Source organism: Seriola aureovittata, chromosome 11 (assembly GCF_021018895.1).
Source record: "Seriola aureovittata isolate HTS-2021-v1 ecotype China chromosome 11, ASM2101889v1, whole genome shotgun sequence".
Lineage (NCBI taxonomy): Eukaryota > Metazoa > Chordata > Actinopteri > Carangiformes > Carangidae > Seriola > Seriola aureovittata.
The window spans coordinates 6406681-6432157 of NC_079374.1; the positions used below are offsets into that span (position 1 = coordinate 6406681).

The following is a 25477-nucleotide window of genomic DNA, read 5'->3' on the forward strand; positions in this document are numbered from 1 at the left end:
GATCGTTGTGGTGCATTTATACTGCAAAACTTTTCTGTTCAGTGGAAATTCTGTGCAAGGGTTCGTGGAACAGTATCAAATGCTGTGAAGACTGGAAGAAGGAAAACCCTGCAGCTCTTCAGCTTTTAGTGCAGGTAACGGTGAGCTGTCTTCAAGTCCCACAACTCAGCCTGGTAAGTTATCATCAACATTAAAGCTGGAGTGTGATCTCTCCTATATTAGCCCTTTAAGGAATTTTACTGTGTACTGTGTGATAATCTTGGTGAGTTTAAATAACGGTTTATGATTAATTTGTAGTACAGTATATGACGTTTATAGTATAATTTTCATAATCATGGTGTCAGTGAAATTTAGTATTGGTTTCATATTGACTCAGTTGTTTTTATAGAAATGTTCCTACTGATCATCTCTTATAATGTCATATAATATCCTGATTTTATTTTTGTGCTCTTTGGTACCTCATACTAGATTTACAAACCCGCTTAGGTCTCAAAATTCATTTGATAAAACCTCGAAGATATTTTTTCATAGTTCAGCAGTTTCATTATAGAGGGATTGAGATGTCTCTGTGATAAGATATTCTCAGTGGCTTCAAGGTGCTTTGTGGGGTACCACTTTAAAGTAAGGCATAGTTAAGGATATCTGAGGGCATTATCCATAAAAATATATAAAGGCAAACAAAACTTTCATAGTATCCTGTCCAATATTATTTTAGCACACAATCGTTTCTCAGCAATTACAAATGAATCCAAAAAAATGTTTGGTTACCAGGTTTAAAGTGCATATTAGGAGAAAGATCGCTTTGACAGGGGAGTAACTGAGGCAGTAAACCCTTATTAGCATCAATCACAGCTGATATAGTGACATGTACATCTAAAGCTTATTCATTACAAATTTAGCCATTGTTTTGTTAGTCCTTTTATTTATAAGGACTTGTGAATCATATATATTAATGCTTTTGTAACCCAGACTGTTTACAGACAACATGCGCTTTTTAATATGGACATCATTGTATTTTTTAATTTTCAATTAATGTGCGTGTTGTTTATATTTATAAAATTCACTGTATGTGTATTTTTTCCATTTATGAAAAAAATGAGAAAAAGAGTGTGTTGCAAATTCACCTAAAAATTTTCTGATATGTTACATTAGTCGATGGACATTCTTACTTGTTAACCATTAAAAAGGTTGTACACTTTCAAATACTTAATTTGCTATCCACTAGCACCGAAAAACCCATTACTGTGTGTGCATGTTCGCTTATATCTGCTTAAGGATATTACTGTCAATGCAATCCTTTTGTTAAAAAAAAAAAAGCACTGTACAAATTATAATTTCTCCAGGCCATATTAATTTTCTACAGGATACAACATAAATATATGAGTAAAACAGGGTCCCAACTGCAGTATCTATACTGCCAATTTAGATCAAAAGTACTGTTATCAGTGATAAAGTGAGTTGAATCAGTTATTAAGATAGTGAGAGAGATAGTGGTAGATAAAGATTAAGCTAGGTCCAAAGAGATAAGACAAATAAGAGAGCTGGATACAGAGACAGCTTCTTTAAATGTCTGACCTTTTCCAAATAAGCACCCAATCGGTGGAACTTCCTAGGACTTCACGGAGTGTTTCAGCCCTGCCTTCTATGTGTCAACTGGGTTTTCTCCCACTTCCCCATACTCTGGAGTCTGTTCAAGTCAGAGATCTGTCAGGAAATGTGTCAAGAAGCCTTATTTATTGCCGAGAGTCGGTGCAGCGAGAGAACATGAGCCATGACTGAGAAATCACACAGGGCTTTAATGAAATGTAACCTGTTAAATCCCACAGATGAGAACCATGGCAGTGACAGGATGGGTCTATTTGTTGACTGTACTATTGTATCTGAGATTTTCTGTGGCGCACGGTGAGTATTGATCACCATAATTCTTCTGAGGATTTTAAAGACTAAGAAAAGCTTCTGCTGTTGGAAATAATTTCCAAAAACCTGACTCTGGTTGCTTTACAAGAACTTTATAACACCAAAATGTTGTCCAGTTGTTTATTTAAATTATTGGCTGACTCTTAGTTTAGAGCATTTTTAGTTTCAATATTGTCCCGGACAGACTAAAAAAAAGGTGAAGCTGAAAACCATGAACTGTTTTCAGACTTCAGACATAAAGTTCCTAAGATGGGGCCATATTTATGCAGCAATTATTAAATAATAAACTGAAAGTAAGCACACGTCGCCTACGTTGCAACATTTGTATAGCATTTCCTGTTTATAACTAGTTTTACAAGCACTTGAGAAACCTGCTCGAGCTGTCAGGAGTTTCCTTCACAAGTGAGACACCCAGCAAATACTGCCTGCTTTCATAACACGTTTCCTATAAAAGACAATAAGATAAGCAGTTTGTGACATGACTAACAATTTGAACTTTCTCAGTTGTATGTAGCACCACTATGGGTCTAACTATTCTGAAATCAAGACATAAGTCACAATACAAATGTCCTGGATCTTGTATTGTGATACTGTCATTTTATAAAAAAGTACAGGTTATCGTCAAGGTGAAAACCAAGTAGGTTGTAACATCTCTTCTCCTGTTCTACTCAATCCTTCAGTGCGTTTACATATACTTAATTAACAAGGTTATAGTCGACTTTTTCCAGTTAGCTGATTTCTGAGCAACTGGGTGAAAGAAGAGATCTTTATAAAGAGACCAACTGACACTGAAACTAACACAAAGTATCCTGTAGAAGTAACCAAGATACTATGCATACTAATGCATAGTATCTTGGTTACAATCATGGTATAGCAGTTTTTGGAATTTGATTTTAATCATTTGGTCATTTATTGGTCAGGTGGAAAAAATATACTTATGAACTGTATAAACACATCCAGACGGACTAAAATACACTAAAATCTGCTTTGTGTTGTGTATTTCCTGTATGTTGGTACCTTTGAAAAATATTTCCTCCAGCACCAGCTCGGTCTGCTTTCTACTTTTACATTCTGCTGATCATAACTAAACTGTGATTTGACATAAACACACTCTCTTCACCCCAATGATTAAAGATCTGGTTTATGCACAGAGGAAAGTTAATGTTGAAGATATGCTCAAATTCTAATAACGTATAAAAAATATCTACAGTATAACTTATATCCTTTACCGTTAATTATGTTGTGTTGTGGCTTTATCATCATCATCATCATCATCATCATCTCAGATAGGTTCTCCAAGGCGATATGTTAGTTACACCTGCCGTTTCTCACACTCTCAACCACAGCAGTACATCTCTGACAAAGTGCCAGCTAAACTAGGTAAGACAGAGAGCTAAGACAAAGGTTGGGTCCTTCCCACCACTGATATCGGCTATCAGTGAAGTAACAATGATGATAGGACGCTCTGAAAAGACACAAAGTTACATAAAATAATTTAAATATGTTCAGAGAGTGGGTTTTTCAACCTGACTAGTGTTGATTAAAATAGGTCAAAGACGGCAAACATTTACTATAACACTTTTATGGTTGAGTCTCCAGGAAGTCCCTTACCTGAAAGATGTCAGCAGTGTGTTAAAGGAAATAAATGACTAAGTGTTAAGTTACACAATATACATCAGCTTTGAATAGGGGACAGAAGTTATAAAAAAATCTACAAAATACATTTTTTTAAACAATTACATTAGCTTAATGCAGCTTGGTCCAGTTTTCTGCCAGTGTGAGCTAAAAGACATTTTTTCTACTTAATTTTCTTCACATAACATGTAGAAGGACGAAGTAAGTAACATTTTCAAAACTTTCCTGCTGAAGCATACAGTGATTTTCTGACATCAGTGATGAGTCAGCTCAAGAAAAGCACTGCATTGGCAAGCTTTGCTGTCAGAAAAATAAAAAAACCCAGCATTTGCATTTGACAGAAAATGTCAACACTGACATAGAAGAAAAGTAATGGGTTGTTCACCTGCTATCGGTTGAGCAAAAAATGTATAGTTCTTTAAATTCTCCATTTTCGTCAACAAATACAGAAGAGGAGGGAGATATTTCAAGCAAGGTTCAAGGTTTTGAGGAAAACTAAAGCCAACTAAAATTTGTCTTAACTAGGTTGAGCTGAAGTACCTGGCAAGCAATATTCAATTTGTAAATCTTTCTGACAGCATTAAACTGGTGCAATAAGCTGATAACACAATGCGTTTTATCTCAGGCAGCAATGTAATTTCTGGTTAGTGTGCTACATCCACTAATAACAATTAACTGCACCAACAGTATAATGGATTTACAGTAAATCTGTGGAAGTAACTGGCAAACAGAGCTCTTCCTCACTGTTGGAAGAACCTCCAGACAGGACTCACAGTAGCTGACAATCCAGGAAAATACACTGTACTAGACAAATCACACAGCACCTATAAAATCATGTTAGCCTATGTGAAAAATACTGTAAACTGTACTGCAAACTCTGCTACACAGAACATGTTACTTTATGATATAATTTACAACCCCTTATAGTAAATTTTTATGTGGAGTTGAAATAATCAGTTCATCAATTAGTCAACTGACTGAATATTCCCACAACCCAAACACATGCAGGTTAACTGGAGATTGTAAACTGCCCCTAGGTGTAAATAAGCCTGAATGGTTGTTTGTCTTTGTGCATCAGCCCTGTGATAGACTGGCGACCTGTCCAGAGTTTACCCCACCTCTCGCCCAATGTAAGCTGGGATAGGCTCCAGCACCCCTGGCCACATGTATAGATAATGAGTGGATGGATGCACGACATAGGAATCATTCAATCATTCATTTTGCAACAGGTATATAGGTCAAAGAGAAACACAAACTCCAAATTGCCCAATATTTAGAGCTGTAAAACACCACAGATAAACATACAATGGAGAGCAACCTTCAATACCGACCTAAATATCAGATGTCTAGTGCAAATGGCAGCATTTTACATGTGCAGCATTTATAGGTGAGGCTTCATTATTAAGCACCTGTATGCGTAAATACAGGATTTACTCAGTATATACAATCATATGATGGAGAACATTAAAAGGTGCACAGCAGACAATCAACTACCATACTGAACATCTGACTTCCAAAAACCTGAAATACACCAACTGTCCCCTACAAGTCTTTTTCATCAATCCAAAACTTCATGTAGTAAACAAATATTACGACGCTAACCACTGACAACTGATGAAAATGAAAACATAAAAATAAGACAAAATAAAAATTAGAGAGGATACTCTGTACATTTGCCAACATGCTAACTGTCAAGGCAACCAAATAACACATGCGCAAATCATAAATCAAAGGAAAGGACGGTTAAAAACACATTCTGTTATATATCACAGTACAACTCACTTCTATATTTCTTTTACATATTTTTCTTTCGGTATAAAACTTGGTAGAGTCAGGAGTATTTGTGTAACTTCATATGCCTGCAAGAGACGCACAACTTCACCTGCCTGCAAGGGACGCACAACTTCACAGCCCCGCGTGTAACCCCCAACACACTAATCAAACAAGCTAACAAGTCAGCAATTAACATTGGCAGGTGGCAAAAGAGTCAGCGGTCTTACCTTGTGTTGGTTCTTCTTCTGTGAAGAGCCGCCAAATTAAACCCCAGGGCTCAACTTGGTATTCTTTGGAGTAGACATTCCTTCCTTCGAAAACGAGTCTTCACAGAGGGGAGCACCATTTAAGCTAGCAGCTAGCAGCTAGCTAGCTAGCATCGAAATCAGCTCCAGCACTGTAACCACTGCGCGACTTTACTTCCTTTTACAACTTGTACTGTAATATTTGTCCGTTTCTTCATTTGCTTCTGTTTCGTCAGGGTTGTAACTTGGTTTCTTTCCACCAACTTGAGTTTGGCTCCGGCTCTTACTGTCATATCGTCGGTTGAAGTTGTCCGCTATTTGCAATCTGTCTAATGCTGCGTTCACGTGAGATCCTAAATACGATCACCCAAGCGGGAAAATCCGTTTGCCTACTAAACGTAAAACTGATGACTCCAGCCGGGTGAAAAACAACAGAGATGCCCAATAACAATAATACAACCGATTTAGATAAAGGCTATTGGCCATATCATACAGTACATCTGACTTTAACTAACGTTTACAAAAAATTAAAGCATTAAAGCTAATTTAGGCTAGATTTCCCTTTATCCTTTTTTTGAATGGTTCAGTAAAGCTGCGACTTCACCGCTCTAGTAGTAGTAACAACATGCTCGTTCTTCCCACTCTTCCAACTGTACATGAATGCGGCATTTCAAGTGTGTCCAGAAATGAGTAAATGAGGGTGTAGAGCTCATAAAGAATCAAAAGGCCACAGTACCTCTTAAGAAAACAGTATAACGGACTTTAACATTTTTATTATTGGCAATATTCTTCTTTTCTTTAAAAGCTAAATTCTCACTTTCATATGAATGTTTGTTTCCAGGGTTAGTGTGGTGTTTGAAGTTTTGCAACTGAAAGTTTGGATTAAAACTGCTCTATAAGCGCACGTCACCGAACAGTCATTTCACGTCACAACTTTTCTGTGTGTGGGAAGTGAAGTCATTTTGACATTTTGGCAGCAAACCCTTAATTTCCTGCCTTGGCTAGTACGCCTCGTGTTTTTGTCCTTGTAGCGGGTTTTTTTGTTTGTTTGTTTGTTTTTGTTTTAACATCACAAACGTCCTGTCTTGTTCAGTACATGATGATTAATTTCAAACTTTCTGAATAAACAGATGATCCTCCCCAAGGCCGAGTATAAACTCTATTGCTACATCTATCTTCTATAAACGAATTTCGATTTAAAAAGAAAAAAAAAAGTGAATGAGCATTGTCGTCTCTCTCTCAAGCTGCTCACTTGTCGGCAGAAAAGTGATTATTAGTGTAAAATATACATAAACATGCAAATATTGAAAGAGCCTCATATGAATGCTGTCAGAGAGCACACCTACACCTGTGCCGTACAATCTTCTGTTACTCTGATATCAGTAAATGTCAGAAAATGTTTTGTTTAAAAACTCGTGGGACAAAACATTAAGTTTTTTTTATATATATATAATTGGCCTCACTGTGGTGCTGTCTACACAAGAAAGCTATCAGTTCTTCATTGACCCAACACTGAACTTCCCAACCACTTAAACAAAAATATGTTAGATAGTTTTGGAGATGTTCTGCTAATTGCCAAACAAATAGACAAACACACAGTAGCTACTGAAAGCATAACCTCCAACAGAGGTTGGATTCAATTTACATTAAGGATTGTGATACCTTCTTTTATTGTATGCAAAGTGCTAGTTTGTGTCAGAGAACACTTAAAAATCTGAAGGCTTGCATTTACTCCAGAAATTCTGCTCATGTTGTGTATATATACTGGTGTCTTATATGTTCAAGTTTTTACCCCTAGCATTGAATGAGAATTGACTGGTCTCTCTTTGCACTATCACATCCAGACCACAGCGGGGAGACAGACACCTACCATGTGAGTGCTGGCCACTTATTTTTGCTGAGGTGCCTCACTGCTGATGCTCACACCAATGTGACCTGGAGCAGAGCAGGGATGCACAACTTAAGCCTGCCCAGTGGTGTGGAAGTCAGGAATGGGTCACTGTGGTTTCTACCTGTACAGACTTCCCATAATGGAACCTACACCTGTGAGAAAAGGTATAGAAACTCCTCTATAACTTTGTAGGTTTAACATATGATCCTGACTTTATGAAAAACTCAAAGCACCTTTGTTAAGTATTTTAACATCTGTAATTGATTGATTGACTTCACTTTTAGACATCTGTTTAGAAGGGAAGTTGGACATGAAGCTATGGAACTGATGTAAAAATGTAGTGTTTAAAACAAAAAAGTAGAAATGTGATATAGGCCCAGCTCCCATTTCCACCTTGAACAGAAATAAACTATAAGAGGGGCATCTGTTTCTTGTGGTGGGTCTCCTTTACATTTGGAGCAACAAGGCATTAAACTTTAAACTCCTTACAGATGAGTCTGGAATTACATTTAAGTTTATATCACAGGTTGTGGGAGTGAGTAATAAATTGCAACAGGTTTATGATAATAAATATAATAATAATAGCTCTTTTTCTTTACCCTTGACAATAGGGAGAGATAGAGATTAGTTCATAGTATTGATAACCTTGTTGTTCCAAAGAGCTTGAGTTTGGCCTTTCTGCAGCTGTGTCACTGTTTATCTCCTTCTCTTTAGGGACGAGACTGGATTGTCAAAGATAATATTTGGGGTGTCGGTGTCGACTGCAGAGTGTCCTGATACACCTGAGACCATATCCATCACCCAGGATGTCAGAGGAAGTCTTCCCTGCAAACAGACAGAGATCTTCAGATTAAATAACACAAGGACCATACGATGGATGAAGGTATAAACAACCCCATGACATTCATGTGCTGTTTTTTAATGATGCATCCCTGTGCCCTATACTGTATGTCTTCTTCTACTGCATGTCTGCCTGATGTAGCTCCTGGTTCAGTTTGTTTTGAGTACAAAGAAAGTGTGTTATTCATTGAGACAAGCTTGCACCTTTAAAGGTCCCATATTGTATAAAGGGAGATATCCATGTCTTTTTTCTTCTGTAACTTTGTGATATAACAACAAAGCAGTCACCACTCTCAGCCATGCCCCATGTCCAGCCCACCTGGAACCACCATCCAACCATGCAGGATTTAGTTTCTCTGAGTGTTTACCGGCTATATTCTTATTCAATCACTTTGAAAACAGTCAGCCAATCAGAAGAGAGGCTCAGAATCTCTCGCTCGAGAGAGAAGCCTGAGAGAGGAGATGTAAAAGTACACTGAGATGGTTTTTACTTAAAACCACAAATATATGTTCTTATGGATATCAACAGTTCAAATAAAACACCGGAAAAGTATAAAATATGGGACCTTTCCAAGACTAGTGTAAAAGCACAGAAATGGCAAGAACAGAGTAGGTCCTGGGTTATTTATGTAATTCCTTTTCGGGGGTGTAAATATATTGCCTTTATCTGGTTGACAAAACATTTGATTTCTACACAATGTCCTGTACACGGATTCTGGCTTGATTAATGCAACACTGCCCCCTATTGTACACATCAGGAACTGAGCGCTACAGTAAGTGAAAATTGAACAAACCATTTGCCCCCATGTGCTGTTTATGGTTGACATTGGTTGCTATAAAAATGCTGCTGCAGATACACATCTGGATGTGGAGGGGGCCCATACAGCACATTGCAAATACTCCAACTCACAGCCAATCTTTCATCAAGCAGCACACAGTACTGTACCACAGCATCAGAAAACCTGTGACTGTTAATTATTCACATTCTTCAGGAAAGTTTCTCCGCATGCATTTTTTCATCACTTGGAGTTCAACTTCAAATCAATTTGTAGAGCACAACAAAGAGATAAAGACAGAAAACACACATACAAATAAAAAAAGAAGACTAAGTAATTAAGTTATAAATGATTTAAGGACATTTTAGTGTTTATTAATATACAGTATTTGTTAACAGTTGTAATGTCTCCTATATTATTACAACTGTGTTTGAGTTTATTGTCATTCATTATTTGTTCATACACAAACATCCACTTATGGGAGGAATTACAGTTATTTACAAATCTCTAAATAAACTACTTGGATTGTCTAAATTCCTAAAAATGTATTTTATTTTACTGACTTTTGTTCAATTTAAGATCATGTGCTTTATTTTTGTTGGCTTTTTATTTCTTGTTTTGTAAGACGTACTTTGTAACTTACATTTTTGAAAAGTGCTCTACAAAATAAAGTTTGCACTCACTTGTACACTGTAAAGAATAATTACAGTCTGTGTTTCTGTGTGTAGGACTGCCACCCAGTGGAGCACATCTTGGTGGATGACAATGGCAACATGAGGCTGCCTCCAGTCTCACAGAAGGATGCTGGGATATACACATGCCTGGTAGACATTAGCTTAGATGGCAGGAAGTACACTGCCGCACGCAGCATCCAGCTGTCTATTAACAGCGGTATGTACTCTCAGTCATTAGTGTCACCACTCTAATGGCTTTGATTACATCCAGATGGATAATTATTTATTATTCTATCGTCTTAAAACTTCTTTTCTTACATCAAGAGACCACTTTTGCTATTGTGCAAATGACTGTAAAAGCTCTCATCATTTTAAGACATTGTGGACAGCCGCAGCAACAGGGAAACTGTAGTTTCTGAAGGCTATTCTTATTTACTCATCAGTCATTCTATTCACAAAGCTACAGTAACTTTCCCACAGAGTTCATCTTAGATTATTTGGCTTTTTCTTATTGCTTCACTTTTCGTAGAGTGTATTATATTGTGCTGTTTTATTTTCTGTTACACTGATTATTTGTCTGTAATCCCTACAGATGAGTTTATCAAACCCCCTGTGATGGCGTACCCTCAAGAAGAAGTGATTGTGGTCGAAGTGGGCAAGTAACGGTTTCTCACAAATTATAATCAACACCTTATGGTGACACACATAGTCTACATCTGTTGGGTATGACTTCACAATATGTCATCTTCTCCAAGTGTGACTGCGGTATTACTCGTCTTGTTCTCTATTAAGCTCTTAGAAACTAAAAGAAGGCTAATAGGGTCGGTGAGTTTTGTGTGACTGAAGTAAGTAAGTAAGAATGAAGTAAGATTGTCCCTTGGCTTCATCACTGGTATATTCAAACCACATGCTTGGAAAGCGTCTTAGGACTACCTACTTTCAGCCTTTCTCAGGCTGACAAAGAAAGCGTCCCAGTCTGTATTTGAACAAGCTTTTTAGATATCAAAGTGGAACTCTAACAAAAAAGGGTGTAAAGCTGTCAAATAAATCAAGTGGAGTAGAAAGTACAATATTTGTGTAGTGTAAGTATAAAGTAGCATAAAATCTAACTAACTAAACCACCACAGCCATAAAAAGACTATTAAAATGAAATAATAACTATATTGATGTCAAAACGTATCTTTACAACAACTAATCCTCCATTGTCTCATTGCTCATGACTGAGCACCAGTGTTTTCTAAAATTAGATAATATATGGCATTTTGTATTGATAATGAAATGTCAAGCCAACAGTGGAAATGAAAGGTCGTGCTATCAGCTAGCTTACATTAATTGGCTAAATTGTAACTTAAAGCATGATGCGCAGACGCAGAGACAGAGGACATGAGCCACTTCTGCAAGTGAGATAGGCAGACAAGATGTGCAGCTAACATCAAGGTCTAGAAATGGTACAGTGCACTGTAAGTGTGTCTGAAATCGTAGTACAAGATCTAGGCATGAATATGGGAAATATGATATTTATAAACCTGTGATTCGAACCCTGGTTGAACTGCAATAATATCTTCAAGCTTTATGTAAATATTCATGAAAATAGTCTGTACTGACACCAACATGCAGGTATTCTGGCTATTTTAGGCCTTAAGTGTTGCCTTTTGCTGCCATTAAGAATAACTAATCTGTAGCATTGCCGTGGATACCTTAACACTTGTCCAGTTTTACATCAAATTATGTCGGATTGGGTTTGTCATCTATTAATTGGGCCTGATTTTGTCAGACTTACTGGACTGAATTCTATAACAAATGACAGTGAGGTCAAAGAGTTTTTTATGTTTATCCTGTAGAGTGACAGCTGCTTTGTTTTTTAATTTCACTGATGACCAGGTATGAGAGCAGAGCTGAAGTGTATAGCCTACGTAGGCAACAGCGAGGACAGTGAGACTTCCATGTACTGGCTTGTTGACGGAAACTTCGCTGACGACTACGAAGGACTCGAGGAGTCCTGGTCATAGTGAGTCTCTGTTTCCTGTTTCAGTCTATACTCTACATGGTTATGTAAGCAAAACAAGTTCAGTCAAGTCAGTTTATTTTATATAGAGCCAAATCACAACAGATGTTATCTAAAGGCATGTGATATAGTGGTTCTAGACTGTACTCTTTATAATACTGATTACAGAGGCCCAAGAATTCCCACCATGTGCAAGCACTTGGTGACAGCGCAAACTTCAAGCAGACTCAGAGTGGGCGGCCATCTCCCTCGAAGTCAAACACATAAACATTTCTTGGAAAAAGATTCTTTGCCTTCTAGTTGCCAAATATTGCAAATGCAGCTTTGAACAAAGCAGAACAAAAGCAATGATGACAGAGGGTTTTCATGACATTCTTGCTTGTTTGCTTGATTTATTAACTGACTGATTGATACACTGTTTGACGGACTGATTGATTGATTGTTTGGCTGACTGGTCCTGTCCCTTTTAGTTTTCACGCTGATGGCAAGGTGTATGGTCAGTCCATTCTGACCATCTCCAAAGTTCGTCGTCAGTTCCTGAATGTCCCCATTCATTGCAAAGCATGCAACCCAGTTGGAGCGGTATCCGGCTTGATGATGCTTCGAGAAGGTATTCTCTCCTCTCCTCTCTGTACAGGAAAAGCAACTTCCATATCAACCCAGGGAAGAACAGAAATGGCCAAAATCTAACACATTTACAAACTGTTTTGAACTAATGTCATAAACACATATGTTAAATTATAAATACTAACTCCTAAAATCAGTGAAACAAATGTTATCATGAATCAAATCCTTTTAAAAGCCAGGCAAGAAAATGTCTCAAAGGATTTTGTAAATATCCATAAATCAAAATCACCAAATGCTTAATGCTTAATTCCAGTTAAAGGGAATCTTACTGTAATGCTACAGCCTTTCTGGCAACACATTAGGGAAGACTCTCTCCTGTTTCAACATGACAGAGCCACCGCCCCCTTACATAAAGCCAGATCCATAAAGGAATGGTTTTTCTAGAGCCCTGACCTCTGGCAGGCGGGTTCAACAACCCGGAAAGTGAAGGCTGTTAAGACAGCAGATTAATGCCGATGATTGTGGAACGAGATGTAGCAATCACTTGTGATGTGATGTTTGTGAAACCTGATGTTTGGGTGTTTGTTAGAGTGTCTGCATACTTGCCAAATTGTGTATCTTACTGTTCCAAGCCCTGTTACTAAAATAGCTCTGTAACCATTTATTTCTATTATATTTGATATTGTTTTATTTTGTTGTTTAACCCTTAAAGGCATCGGTTTCAGCATCAGCATTCCTCACGTTTAGCCACAAAAAACCCTTTCAGAACATATTGTTAACAATACTGAAACCCCCCCTTTGACATTATTAGTTTTTTCCTACTCCCTTATTGATGGAAAAAATATTATTTTCTGAAATTATTGATAACTTTTAGCATGTTATATTTTATGTTTGATACATATTGTACTTTGTTACACTTTAATTTATGGGCTCAGTGACAAAATAAGAGGAAACAGGAAAACAATCTGACCTGCTATTACCTGCTACCTGCATACTATGAAAAAATAAGAAAAAAAGGACATTCTTGCATTCCATTAAAGATATTAATTTTAATGATCAATTGATGAAAATGAATGAATAAGACATTGTGTAATATGGACCAGAGTCTCTAAGGATGTTTTTAAGGGTTAAATGTTGTTTTTTAACGTTATCGCGTTTGTGTCGGAAATGTGGTAAGCAGTTAGTTGCCTGGAATTATTTCCACAGGTTGAATCATTCCTGAAAGAATTCCCAGTAAAACTGTTATATGTTGTGACCAGTGACTTTAATCTGTCTGCCTCCTCCTGTCTCCAGCTGACCACAGTGCCTTCTACACCAGTGTTGCTCTCTGCCTCGTTGCCTCCTTTGCGACTCTGGCCTTGGCTGCAGCCTTCCTCTTCTTTAAAGTAGATGTGGTTTTGGCATACAGGAAACTGTTGAGACATTTTTCCAAACAAGGTCAGTGTTTTATCTGTATGTGCACTTGTGTGGAATCTGGGCACTGTCAGGAAATCACTTGTTTGCTTTATTGCACAAATCTACAACATGTACCAGAAGAGACCTCAACACTTAAACACCTCGTAGGAGGCACGATTGAAGGTTTTGAACAAATCAAGTTATGTTTTTTCAAAAGTCTTGTCTGGTATTATCGATTAGTCAGTCTTATCAAAAATCACCATGGCCACCAGTGGTGCAGAACATGCTGATCAGCTGGTACGTAATTATATCTTAATTATAGCCATTTTCTTTTTTTTTTAAAGTATATTTTTTTGGGCTTTTATGCCTTTAATGGACAGCACAGTGGAGAGTGACAGGAAACGGGGAGGCAGAGAGAGGGGGAATGACATGCAGTGAAAGGCCGTCCGATGCGGGATTCGAACCGGGGCCGACTGCAGCGAGGACTGTAGCCTCTACACATGGGGCGCCTGCTTAAACCACTACGCTACACGACGCCCCAATTATAGCCATTTTCAATAAAACAATAATATAAAAAAATCATAGAACTAAAAATGGTTTAATTTAATAAGAGTTGGAAAGTTGGACAAAATGTTCGGTATTCAAAATTTTGTTCCACACTATTTGTAAGTTTTGCTAGTGCTACATAGCTAATGTTAGCATTAACAGCTGTTTACTGAGTTCAGCATCAAACTTCATTCATTTACTTGCCAACAGCTGTCTCCTGAGGTGGAAAACAACACCAGTGCAAACTCTGGTCTCAATCACTTATTTTCTTATACAGAAGTTAGCATGCTAACCAGCTAGCCCCAGCCTGTCTCGTCACTTTCCGATAGCAACTCACTGTATCCTCCAATCTGCCCTGAAGATGTAGCCCTGCTCAGAAGGCATATTATAACCTCTTGTCTTGTAAATGCAATGACGGCTGAAGCAACAATCACCACCACCCACTCATGAAAAGAAACCACATTTGGTGGCAGAGAAAACTTACAAATAAAAAAAAAATCTTGTTCACACAATGACCAGGGAAAACAAGAAAGTATCACCTGTCTTCATCGTATAAAACATTAAAATGTTTACCATTTTCACTCTGTTTACACTTTAATAGGGAATACCTAGGAGATACAACTCATAAAATCCTAAATATACAAAATATATTTAGAAAATGTGTGTAAATATTCTACTTAGGTGCAAAGTAGTAATGTTAAAGTATTTTTTATAACTAATTTTCCACTCCTGCCTGTTTAAGAGTTGGCTGTTACATGAAGCTTTACAGAGACAGTGCTATCTTCTCTACAGCTTCAGACGGGAAGCTCTACGATGGTTACGTGAGCTTCCTCCATCCTGACACCCTGAGTTCAGCTGAGACGGCGAGCTTTGCTCTGCAGATGCTGCCTGAGGAGCTGGAGAAAAAACATGGCTACTCTTTGTACATCAGAGGACGAGACGATTGCCCTGGAGATGGTCAGTAGCAGACACCTCACCTGGTGTGATAAAGGCACCTTGTGGAGTTTTTGTGGAAACACATTTATGTTTATGTTTAATCTTTCTCACTAGAACATGTTGTGTGTGCCCTTGTGGTCTGAATCGCTTATCTCATCTACCTCTACCTGTTTACCTTCTGTGTGCTGGCTTCCATGCACTACACATTTACACTGCAGTTCTCTGCAGTTGACAGAGGTGTTATTGTGTCACCCATGCATCCTCATGTACGTGCTCAGATGCAAACAACAGATACCCACATTGTTTCACAGTGCCATAAGAGATGAAGGAAACCCCACAGGGCACCTTATGTAATCTGTGATCTCTAGTGGTTACCATAGGAACTGCAGCAATATTTAGCAGAATTAGCCTTGCTTTGCACATACATTTTTTACTGAGAATATATCAGAGCTTTTGTTGCTTAAAGTACAGTAACCAAGAACGACAAATGATGGATACTGTTAGTGACTATTTTACACACATACTACCTGTCATGAAGCCATCAGTTTCATCAACTAGCAGACATCTAAAAAGTAGGTAATCCATCACATAAAATAATTTGTCACTTCTGCTTTTATTCTTTTATTGTATTTTGTCATGTTTCTACAATTGCTCAGTATGATTTCTGCTTTAAGGTGGTGTTCAGTTTACAGAGATTTCCCCTTGCACTCATATCATGCTTCATTTCCGTTTGATCTTTTAAAGCTGTGCATGACGCCATTGCTGCTACACTGCACCAGTGCCGCAGACTGATAATCATTCTGTCACTGGCGCCAAGATCCTGTGCTGATGGCAAAGAAGTGAAAGCTTCACCCTTATGTGACGACCAAAACCAGCTATGCTATGAACAGAAAATCGGCATTTATGACGCTTTGACCAAGAACGAGCCCCGAGTGATTCTGGTGGAAATTGGTAAGGACAGACTCTGTTGTGCCTAGTAAGAGGACAAATCTGAGGGAGTCTTTAAGTCATTAGATGTTGTAAAGTAATGTCATGAAGATGCACTTTAATGCATCAGCAGCAGCCCGCATCCACCTTAGAAGTGAACATATTACCATTGTTAGATATAGATTCCAAAAGTCCTTTTGGGTCCAAAAAGCTGCTTAATGTAGCAAACTAGCCTGCAGATGTAGTTACGGATAGTGCTTTAAAGGCATCACAAGCAGAGGTCTTTACAGGTCCCACTTCATGGACCTCTGCTTGAGATGTGTAGACCTGAGAATAATCCAAATATGCTCGATCTGAACAGAGCAATACAGAGAGAAAGCACCAACAATGACGGCACCAGTGGTTAAAAGTATGGAAACACATCTGAATCAATATAATGCACTTCACAATTTACACTATGTCTCCCTTTTCTTTCATCATGTGCTGATTCTGATGCATCACCTAACCAGAGCTGATATTGAGTCCACTTGAATGCACTTTGATATTAGCCATTCAACACGTACCCGAGACTTGTGGCAAAGAACGTGATCCCAACCAGACCCAGTTAGACTGAAGGTAGTTTGGATCTGGCTCCATTCTTGTCCCGGGTCAGATCTTGGTTACTAGGAACTGGCTGAGCCTGTCGAAACTTTTAATCTTAAACTTAATTATCCCACAAATGAATATGAACTTCCAAGGCGTGAGGAAAAATCTCCTGGGAGAATGAAAGTGATAAGGTTTCAAGAAGATTTTATCTTCTTCTAAAGTAATTTATAATCTGCATTACATACCACAGAAGAGTCAGAGTTAATACCCAGAGACAAGGAAAGTGTTAACAAAATCCACCCACTATATCCTTTAAAGGTCACTAATTAATACTTTGTGTCTTGCTTGTTTAATCTGTACCAAGAACGATAAGTCACTGCTTTGTGGAAGGTTATGAGCTCAACTGATTATTGGCTAGGACCAGTAACTTCCACTAGTCTCCACTGGTTGCCTAGCATTTGCTCAGAGCCGAGAAATAGTCTGGTTAGCTGCTTCTGTTTCCAGTCTTTATGCTAAACTAAGCTAAGCTAAGCTAAGCTAACCGACTGCTCACAGTAGCTTCATATTTAGAGAGAGGTAATCTTCTCATCTAAGACTAAGTGTGAAAGCAGATAAGTGGTTTCCCAAGACCATTCCTTTAAAAATAAGAAATGTTTCCTTTTCATTTTTCATCCATCTACAACAAGCGTGTGGGTCTAAACCTCTGGGCTTGTTACTTTATGATCAAAGTCTCAAAGTTGAGCATTACACCAGCAACTGCAAGGACCAGGACCTCTGAAAGGTGCTATTATGAAACATGCTCAATTTTTTTTAACTACTTATTGTGAAGGTTAAATAGAATACAATTTCAATACATTCATTGTGTTAATTTTAATATATATGGTCAACGTTCTCTTCAATCCTACCAGATGGCCCGGTGGATTACAGTCACCTGCCAGAGTCTCTTCACTACATCAAGAGGAAACAAGGAGCTCTGAAGTGGAAGAAATCGCCTCCTGGAACCAACAAACTCACCAAATTGCGCTCAAACAGAAACTTCTGGAAGAATCTGAGGTACCACATGCCCTCAATCCCTGCAGAGAAATTTCAAACTATTGTCTAAACAAAGTGTCAAAACTTGAAAAAAGACAGGATCGAACACAGATGTTTCGTTTGCTACATAAGGACATTTCAGACGATATTGTGAAAACATGTACGTCATTAATTATCATCTGAATTATGTGACGCAAGGATTACTGTAAACTAACAGCCAATTGGCAGCCTGCACAATAACTTTTTCTCACTGTGTGCAATCGAGTTGGAAAGACATCTGCTGGATTTCTTCTTCTTGGTACACAACAGGAACTACTTTTTTCCCTGCTCTCCAGAACAAAGGGGTCCAGTATCATACACTCATTTTGAATTTTAGCCTATTTATATACTGGTATATTTTCTTTTTGCATATTTTAGGCTGTTGCGATTTTTTTGTAATTGCCGCAGTCACTATTTGATCTTAGTATTTCTTGTAGTTTTTCCTTTAATCTTTTCTTCCTCTCTGTCTTATGAAAGCAACAAAATGGGTCAGAGAAAGAGAGAAAACATTTCAAGAGCAGCTTAACTCTGTTTTCATTAGTTAGATAATGATCAGAACAAAATGAAATGCAGATATCCTCATGGTAATGGAGCGGAAGAACATAGATGGTGTTCTTCAGCACACAGCCAGCTTCCTCTCTCTCCTTTTATTCCAGCAGAAAACCTATTGCATTCAGGGTTTGCAGCATGAAACCTGGAATTAATGATTTAACCTCATTTCTATTGTGAAACCATCCCTGATAATTGTGAGGTTTTGTTCTCTTAGAAAGTCCTAGGGACTTGGTGGAATATTTTGCTCATCTGATTGATGATCATACATACTTGATCATTAGTGTTGGGTATTATTTAGATTGTATCGCTTATAATTTCACTTCCAATATTGTTTATTGGTTCTGGATTTTTATCAAATCGTGGCTCTGATAATTGGAACAAGATTTGAGTAGGAAAATAACCCAGAACATTGTGAAAGCAAAAACATAAAAAAAATTGTCTGTTAAGCATATTTATGGTGCTAGGAACATTTTTGTTGTAACTGTTGGAATGAATTTTGTGATTATTTTGCTCCAAAGGCAAAATAACTTTTTTATTAATACTGTTGAAAACTGGAATATGACAGCTTGCCTGGGGACAAGATATTATGGATTACCATGGCCAGTGATATAGCAGATAAGCTTTAGCTGTAATAACTGTAGTAACGTATTATACAAATACATACTAATCCTAGTTTCCAGAAAAGGAGGTTTTCTATGAGACTGGTTGACTGACTAATCACACTTGGAATCTCCCCTCTGTAGACTCAAATAAACAATGTCCTGTTTGGGAACCTGCCGAGTTCAACCTCTGATGGGGAAAAACCCTTTAAGAGTTATGCTGTGTTGTACTTAGTGCTGTCGTTATAAACAGAGTTATATTCACTCATTATATTAATGAGTCCTGACATTTTGCGGAAAAGTTCATCATTTGGGGTAATTTACTCATTGGCTTTCTCTGAGGGCGTGAGAGCAGGAGATTGAAACCAAATTCATGTCTGTGTGTTAAATTAATGAGCTGGAGGTGCCTTGCTTAGCTTACAGACTGGAGCTAGTCCAAAATTAAAAAGTCTACCCCTACCTACCCTAACTGGCATGCTGTATATCACCTGTACACAGACAGAAACATACAAATTATGATTTGCTGTTTTGTTCAGGGAGTTATGTTGTCTTGAGCCATTTCCCATGCTTCCACTCTGTATGCTAAGCTAAAATGACCTATCTGAAAGAAAGCAAATATGCATATTTCACATAATGTTGGAACTATTGCAAACATTAGTTGTGCAGCCCAGCTTGGATCACAATCCATGGAAACATTTTGTGCTATCAAATAGAAACTATTGATTCAAAACACAGATGTTTTTAAGTGATTTTGATACTCTGTAAGACGTTGTAAGATTTACATTAATGTTGCTTGTTGTGAAGTACTCATTTACTTGGTAACTCCACCACACTGCAACCTCATCAGAGATCTAATCAGCCATGCAGGCTAATAGATTTGTGCAGGTGTGCAGGGCATTGAATCACAGGCGTAAAGCACAGCAAAACACACTCTATGCTGGGGAAATATACAGTATCGCCATTGTCTTGCCCTACTGTAAATACACCATTGTAACATTGTGTTATTTTCTATGAAAAAGAGAGTATTTTACTTAGCGAAGTTCTTATTTAAAGAAAAAAGTATATCTTCAGATATATATACTGTATATATATATGTGTGTGTGTGTGTGTTGAGGTTGTTTTTGTTACACCATTCAGATTGCAACAGCATTTGTGATGTAGTAAAACAATCACTTTTACTATTTCAAAGGCAAAACTGTACAGACTATCATTACAGCAGCACAGGGTACAACATAATTGATTTCATGACAGAGCATGGACTCATTCTACTCCACTAGTCCTTTTCTATGTGACTTGTTGTAATGTGCCACAGAAAGCTTAGTCTCTCACCTACTGCTGAGTGCAATGCGTGTCTTACTCTGAAACAAAACAACTAAATGTTTTATAAATGTTGTCATAAAAACTCTGTATAAAATAATTGTGTCCTGAGATTGCATCAAATTTGAGGTATTTAGTGCAAAAAAAAAAAAAAAAATGCCTGTACAAGACTATAAAGTTACAGTATATAATTACTGTTAAGTTATTCCCAAATGTATCCCAAAAGTCTCCCCGAGCATTTTCTGGTGATGGTCTCAGGTGAGATAAAGGACAAAGCTGCAATGGTCAGTAAGTTTAATCAATATTTTATTTGTGCTGGGCCTACTTGACAGCTTTAATGTATATCCATAAGCCCCCTTTTTTCATTCTTTACATAACTATTCTTATGTTTTATGTGTCTCCAGGTATGTACAGTCTGTTACAGGACAGATCACGATATTCTCAAACACTCTAATACTCTGCGTTTTCATCAAAAAATTAATCAACCCGACAGAATATTTAGTCTGGATTTCAGTTTTTAACCGTTTACAATTCAATTATAACCAAGTCTGTTCCTGTTAGATACTTCTGGCACAAAAAAAGATCTTTATGAATCGTGAAGAAACATTTCCTGTTGAGTCTTTCAGAGAAGCATCTTATCTTTGTCATTTCATCTCTTCGGACCTCAGATATCCTGTGCCTGTTTTCTACTTAAATATAAGTCTGATATTTAGTTTTAAAAATAATACAACAGTATTTTTATAAATAATATTTGTCAAACCTATGTAACATTTTGTGTGTTGTCTACTTTTCTTAATTTTGACCTGCATCCAGTTTTCAATCATACTTGCAATTGAATTTAGGTAATTCAGATTTGACTTTCTTGCTTGTCTTTCTTTCTCAGAGTGTTGACTCTACAGTGCAATGTGTGCACACAATATGATAAAATCCAAAACACCTGCATTGATTTAGACTTAAACCTGTACAACTGTGCCTTCATGCATATCATTGCGGTTTGACGTGTAACTGTTCGTCAGGACAGTCAAGATACACCTACATACAAGTGTTGACATGCAATTAACATCTAATCTCTGCTCACTCCTCACAATTAGTCATAATCCATTTGCGAGTAAGCCTTCTAATGCTCTTGACAGATGAGTTTTATTCATGATGTCTTGGTGAGTCAGTTTTTAAGTGAATATCACTCATCAACTCCTGCTCTCAGACAGTCCTTCATTGTGGTTTGTCAAGACTCATAAGAGATCTTATGAGTCATTCTCCTCCTTGGCTGAAATATCAGCATAATCCTTCTTACAGCTTATAAAAATTTAAAACAAAGCCCAGAGGCAGTTCAGGAATGGGCCACCAAACTGAAAAAATGCTGGCTGGTGCTGAAACAACTATATGCTAGTATAACAGCTTCCACTCTTTAGGGAAAGCAGTCAATAGGATTTTGGAACCTGGCTGCTGAGATTTGCTCCCCACAGCTGCAAGCTCGTTTGTGTGGTCACCCAAAAATGTGGAGTTGAAATGCCCAGCTTACAGCCAGTGTTACACTTCATTTCAAATGTGCTGGATGGGGCTGAGGTCAGGGATCTGTGAAGACCAGTCAAGTTCTTCCAAACCAAAGCTAAAAAAGAACATCATTGTCGCATTGAAACATCAAGGGGCCTTCAACAAATTGTTTCCACAAAAAGTTAGAAGCACACTACTGTCTGAACTATCATTAGTATGCTGTAGCATACAATGAATTGAATTTAAATTATTTATTTGTGTGCGTTTACCTGTTCCTGTAAACAGGAAACAATGTCAGCAGCTGTTCAGATGCAATCTACGGAGGCATGAGGAAATGATTAAAGAGAGCATAACTACTCATATGGGGAGAGAGAGGGGAGAGAACAAGTATCTCTATTATAAGCTGCAAAGGGAAAAAACCAGCACATTACATCACCTTGGGCTTGTCTGTTAGTCTATACTGAAATCTAAATGATGCCAGTGAGCATGGGGTCAAAAACAGGACATAACTGGAAACAATAAGTCATTCTTCGTATGCATGTCCCTACCTGCTCACTCCAGTCGAGTTACTTGGATTTTGCTTCTTCCACACATTAGTTTTAATTAATCGATTTGACTTCTATTGCGGTGATTGTGTGAAGTATTGCGCCATTGAAAGGGTTTTGTTTCACTTGAGTGACTATTACTCAGGAAAATTACATTCTTTGTCTATTTTAGTATGCAGGGATCGTGATGGACATTCTCTGACCAATATTTACATTGAGTTTTGTTCCAGTTTTGCTTGGTTTGGTTTCCTGTTCCAGCTCAGAATATTTTTCTGACATAGTGATGAATGTCTCACACATCCTCCTTGACATCAAGACTAAATGATGCATGACTTCCATAATGGTAAACGTGGTGCCAGCAGATAAAACATGCACTGACAACATGCCAAATCTAGGAGTGTACACATTACGCAACAGTCAACACACTTCTAGTCTGAGTTGCCATGGGAACAGCACTTTTGCCCAAACTTGCCAGCTCTCTGAAGATAAAAATCTGTATTTGCCCTGAACGAAAGATACAGGTTAATTTCTCCTTACCTAATATTTAACTGTTTCTAGCGGTGATTATGACAAATCATAATAAATTAGTTAAATACAAAGTTATCACTGCAAGTGTTGAGCCCTAAAATATTAATTGTTGTTGTTGTTATTGTTGTTATTGCATCAAAGGATTTTAAGAGATGTACAAAATTGTGTATCAATATTCCCGACTGATTCTTTTGATGCATAAGAGGTGGTTTGGCCGTCGATTCCCCCACGCATAGGCGGAACAAGGGGGCGGCTTATAGGGCTCCAGCCCCAGATGTTTTCCCAAAAGCCCCTGAATCTTTTATAAAGTTTATAATATAACTTAAACTTGGTGTCATTTCCCCTCAGTCTGATGGTTGACATGTGATGGTTTTATTTTCAGCCCCCTTAAGTTTGGGCTAAGCCCTGAATGTTTAAAAAGTTTTGTTCCTCCCCTGCCCCCGAGATGCCACCGTTTAGAGGATTTCTTGCTGCGTCCAGCTGGTAAGAGACATCAGGGCAGACCTAGAACACAATGCAGGGACTACGGATCCCTCTGGGAAACTGCGTGGGATCCCCCTGTAGGAGCTGGGATATTAACTCAGCTGCCACTGTGATCCAGAACAGATGGATGGATGGAGGGATGAGTCAGTGTTGTCTTTAGACCTAACTAATTAAGGTAAAACATCCAGTTTTTGATAGTTGCCCCTGTGGCCACAGTCTTCTGACCAACAGGAGATACTACTGAAGTCAGTCATGGCTGAAAAACACAGGCCTGGGCCCCCATCACTAATGAATATACTAACATGTACTGTTAAAGTGCCCTTAAGCCATTCCACTGTGAAATGTGTAGAAACGTGAAGTCATCATCCTGTCATCGTGTTGACATTCTGACTCAGTAGTAATTACTACATCATTACATGAGTATTCATGTACACATAATTATATTTATGGATCCGATCACAGATGTCTTCGAACTTGGCTTTAATTTGATGCGATTTACACACATGTGACTCCATCTTTCCTCTGTGGTCGTTCCAGTTACAGTAGGCGTTTCAATGACCACATCCTGACACACACACACACATACAAACACACACAGAAGGTTATAACAGGATTGGTGTTCTGACCTTGAACTGGCTAAACAGAACTGAACCACACTGTTAGGAAGTATTTAGTCATCCAGTCACTGTTTCATTGTTAACTGGATATTTGTTCCAGACACTCCATTTGTTTTCGCCGGGAATCCCGCCAATGCATGTAAATAAGCAGTCTGGGTTTCCGCAGAAAAGTATGTTGTACTGTTGTGCAATTACAATAAAGGTTCTCTTTATTCTTTAATTGAATTCATGGGAAATGCCTGTTGTTAGCCACAAGGCCCACATGCATCTGCCCAAATACGTAAGGCTTTGGACATGACAAACAGATTTTTTTTTTGGGCATGAGGGCCTTGAAGCATAAAGGCAATGCTGTGTTGGAGTACTGGAAATATAAGGTTTGCTTTAACCTCAGTAAATCGTCATTCCTTTATCTCACGTTCTTGTCATATTCAGGGGACATGGGAATCATAGTCATAGTCTCAGTTAATCATGATTTACTACCTTATTTATCTTTTTGGCAACAGGAAAATTATAATGTAGTTTACTACTTTATTACAAACAATGTCTCAAAAAAATGTAATATCATAACTAATTTGTAAACTAATTACAAACATTTGTAAAATAAATTAATTTGGTGAAAAATAGCATATATTTTTATAGGCTCAATGATATGATAGGTAAATAAAAAGCACACTGCGATTGCAAATGAAATTGATAATTAGTCCCCAGTCATGTATCATGTCATGAGAGAAGAACACACATTTGGTAATGGATTATCATGTTAGGCTTCACAAACGACACAGTCTTATCCGACAAAATATTTTCATACTATTTACATAACATGGAAATCGCTATTTGATTATAGCGTAGCTGTGGAAACAGAAGGCATGTGTTCGACATTCATTGTTGAATGCCATGATGCGATTTTTTAATGTCAGGTTCCAAGTAAAGGTAATTGACTCAATTGTTGCTTTGGGAACGACAAAAGACGATTTTGATCTTTTAAAGACCACTGGCTCCAGTTGCATAATTTCCATCCATGCAACGTGCCACGCGTGTGTAAGAAAATGTGTTTAGGCTATCTGGGGCTACAGGAGTTATGTCAACATGTTTGTTACACAGCAATCTTGTGTCATGTTGTGTCGAATGACCTGGAAGGTAGGCCATCATTGCCCCCTCTTCCGATACACTTTAAATAAACTCACTATACATAGCTGCCGCCTCAGAGAGTCTTCTCAAACACCCCAGTCACATACTCAGTTGGCTCCATATGAAGGTGTCACACAGCTGTAGCTGTGTTCCCAAGAGCACAAAGGCCTTCGTCATTCTTACATGAAGGAGTCTGGAACAACCAGGACTCTCCTAGAGCTGGACCCCAACTGAGACAACAGGGAGAAAGGTCTTGGTAAGAGAGGAGTTTGTAGTCTACAAAAGATATGTAATTTCAATCACTAACGCCTTGCATGATTTCCTGTAAGAAAAGTATAATAATGTCTGTATACAAATTGCCATGTTAGTGCACTGCACTTGTAAACTGGATATGCTTTATAGTGTTAGTATGAACTGTAGCATCGGCACAG

General features: G+C 38.0%; 1 protein-coding gene and 1 long non-coding RNA gene across 3 annotated transcripts in view; one reads left to right on the forward strand and one right to left on the reverse strand.

Annotated features, from left to right (window-relative positions):
* Nucleotides 1–1645: 1645 nt before the first annotated feature.
* Nucleotides 1646–21193, forward strand: LOC130178013 (interleukin-1 receptor type 1). The gene is made up of 11 exons (XM_056390083.1): nucleotides 1646–1902; nucleotides 7415–7625; nucleotides 8176–8344; nucleotides 9806–9968; nucleotides 10344–10406; nucleotides 11633–11759; nucleotides 12227–12366; nucleotides 13617–13760; nucleotides 15057–15221; nucleotides 15945–16151; nucleotides 17621–21193. Exons 1-11 carry the CDS (start codon nucleotides 1827–1829, stop codon nucleotides 17812–17814), a joined length of 1659 nt encoding a protein of 552 aa, XP_056246058.1. The 5' UTR covers nucleotides 1646–1826; the 3' UTR covers nucleotides 17815–21193.
* Nucleotides 12276–25477, reverse strand: part of LOC130178014 (uncharacterized) — a 28522-nt gene continuing 15320 nt past the window's right edge. The window contains exon 4 of one of the 2 annotated variants that reach the window (XR_008829100.1): nucleotides 12276–12385. This is a non-coding gene — a long non-coding RNA (uncharacterized LOC130178014). The other variant, XR_008829099.1, reaches the window with a different exon arrangement.

What these genes read in the sequence shown, in the direction of transcription:
- LOC130178013 (XM_056390083.1), top strand. Translation starts at nt 1,827, where the DNA reads ATGAGAACCATGGCAGTGACAGGATGGGTCTATTTGTTGACTGTACTA. An exon ending in GAGACATTTTTCCAAACAAG is followed by an intron (nt 13,761 to 15,056) that starts GTCAGTGTTTTA and finishes TCTTCTCTACAG; the next exon opens with CTTCAGACGGGAAGCTCTAC. An exon ending in AGTGATTCTGGTGGAAATTG is followed by an intron (nt 16,152 to 17,620) that starts GTAAGGACAGAC and finishes CAATCCTACCAG; the next exon opens with ATGGCCCGGTGGATTACAGT.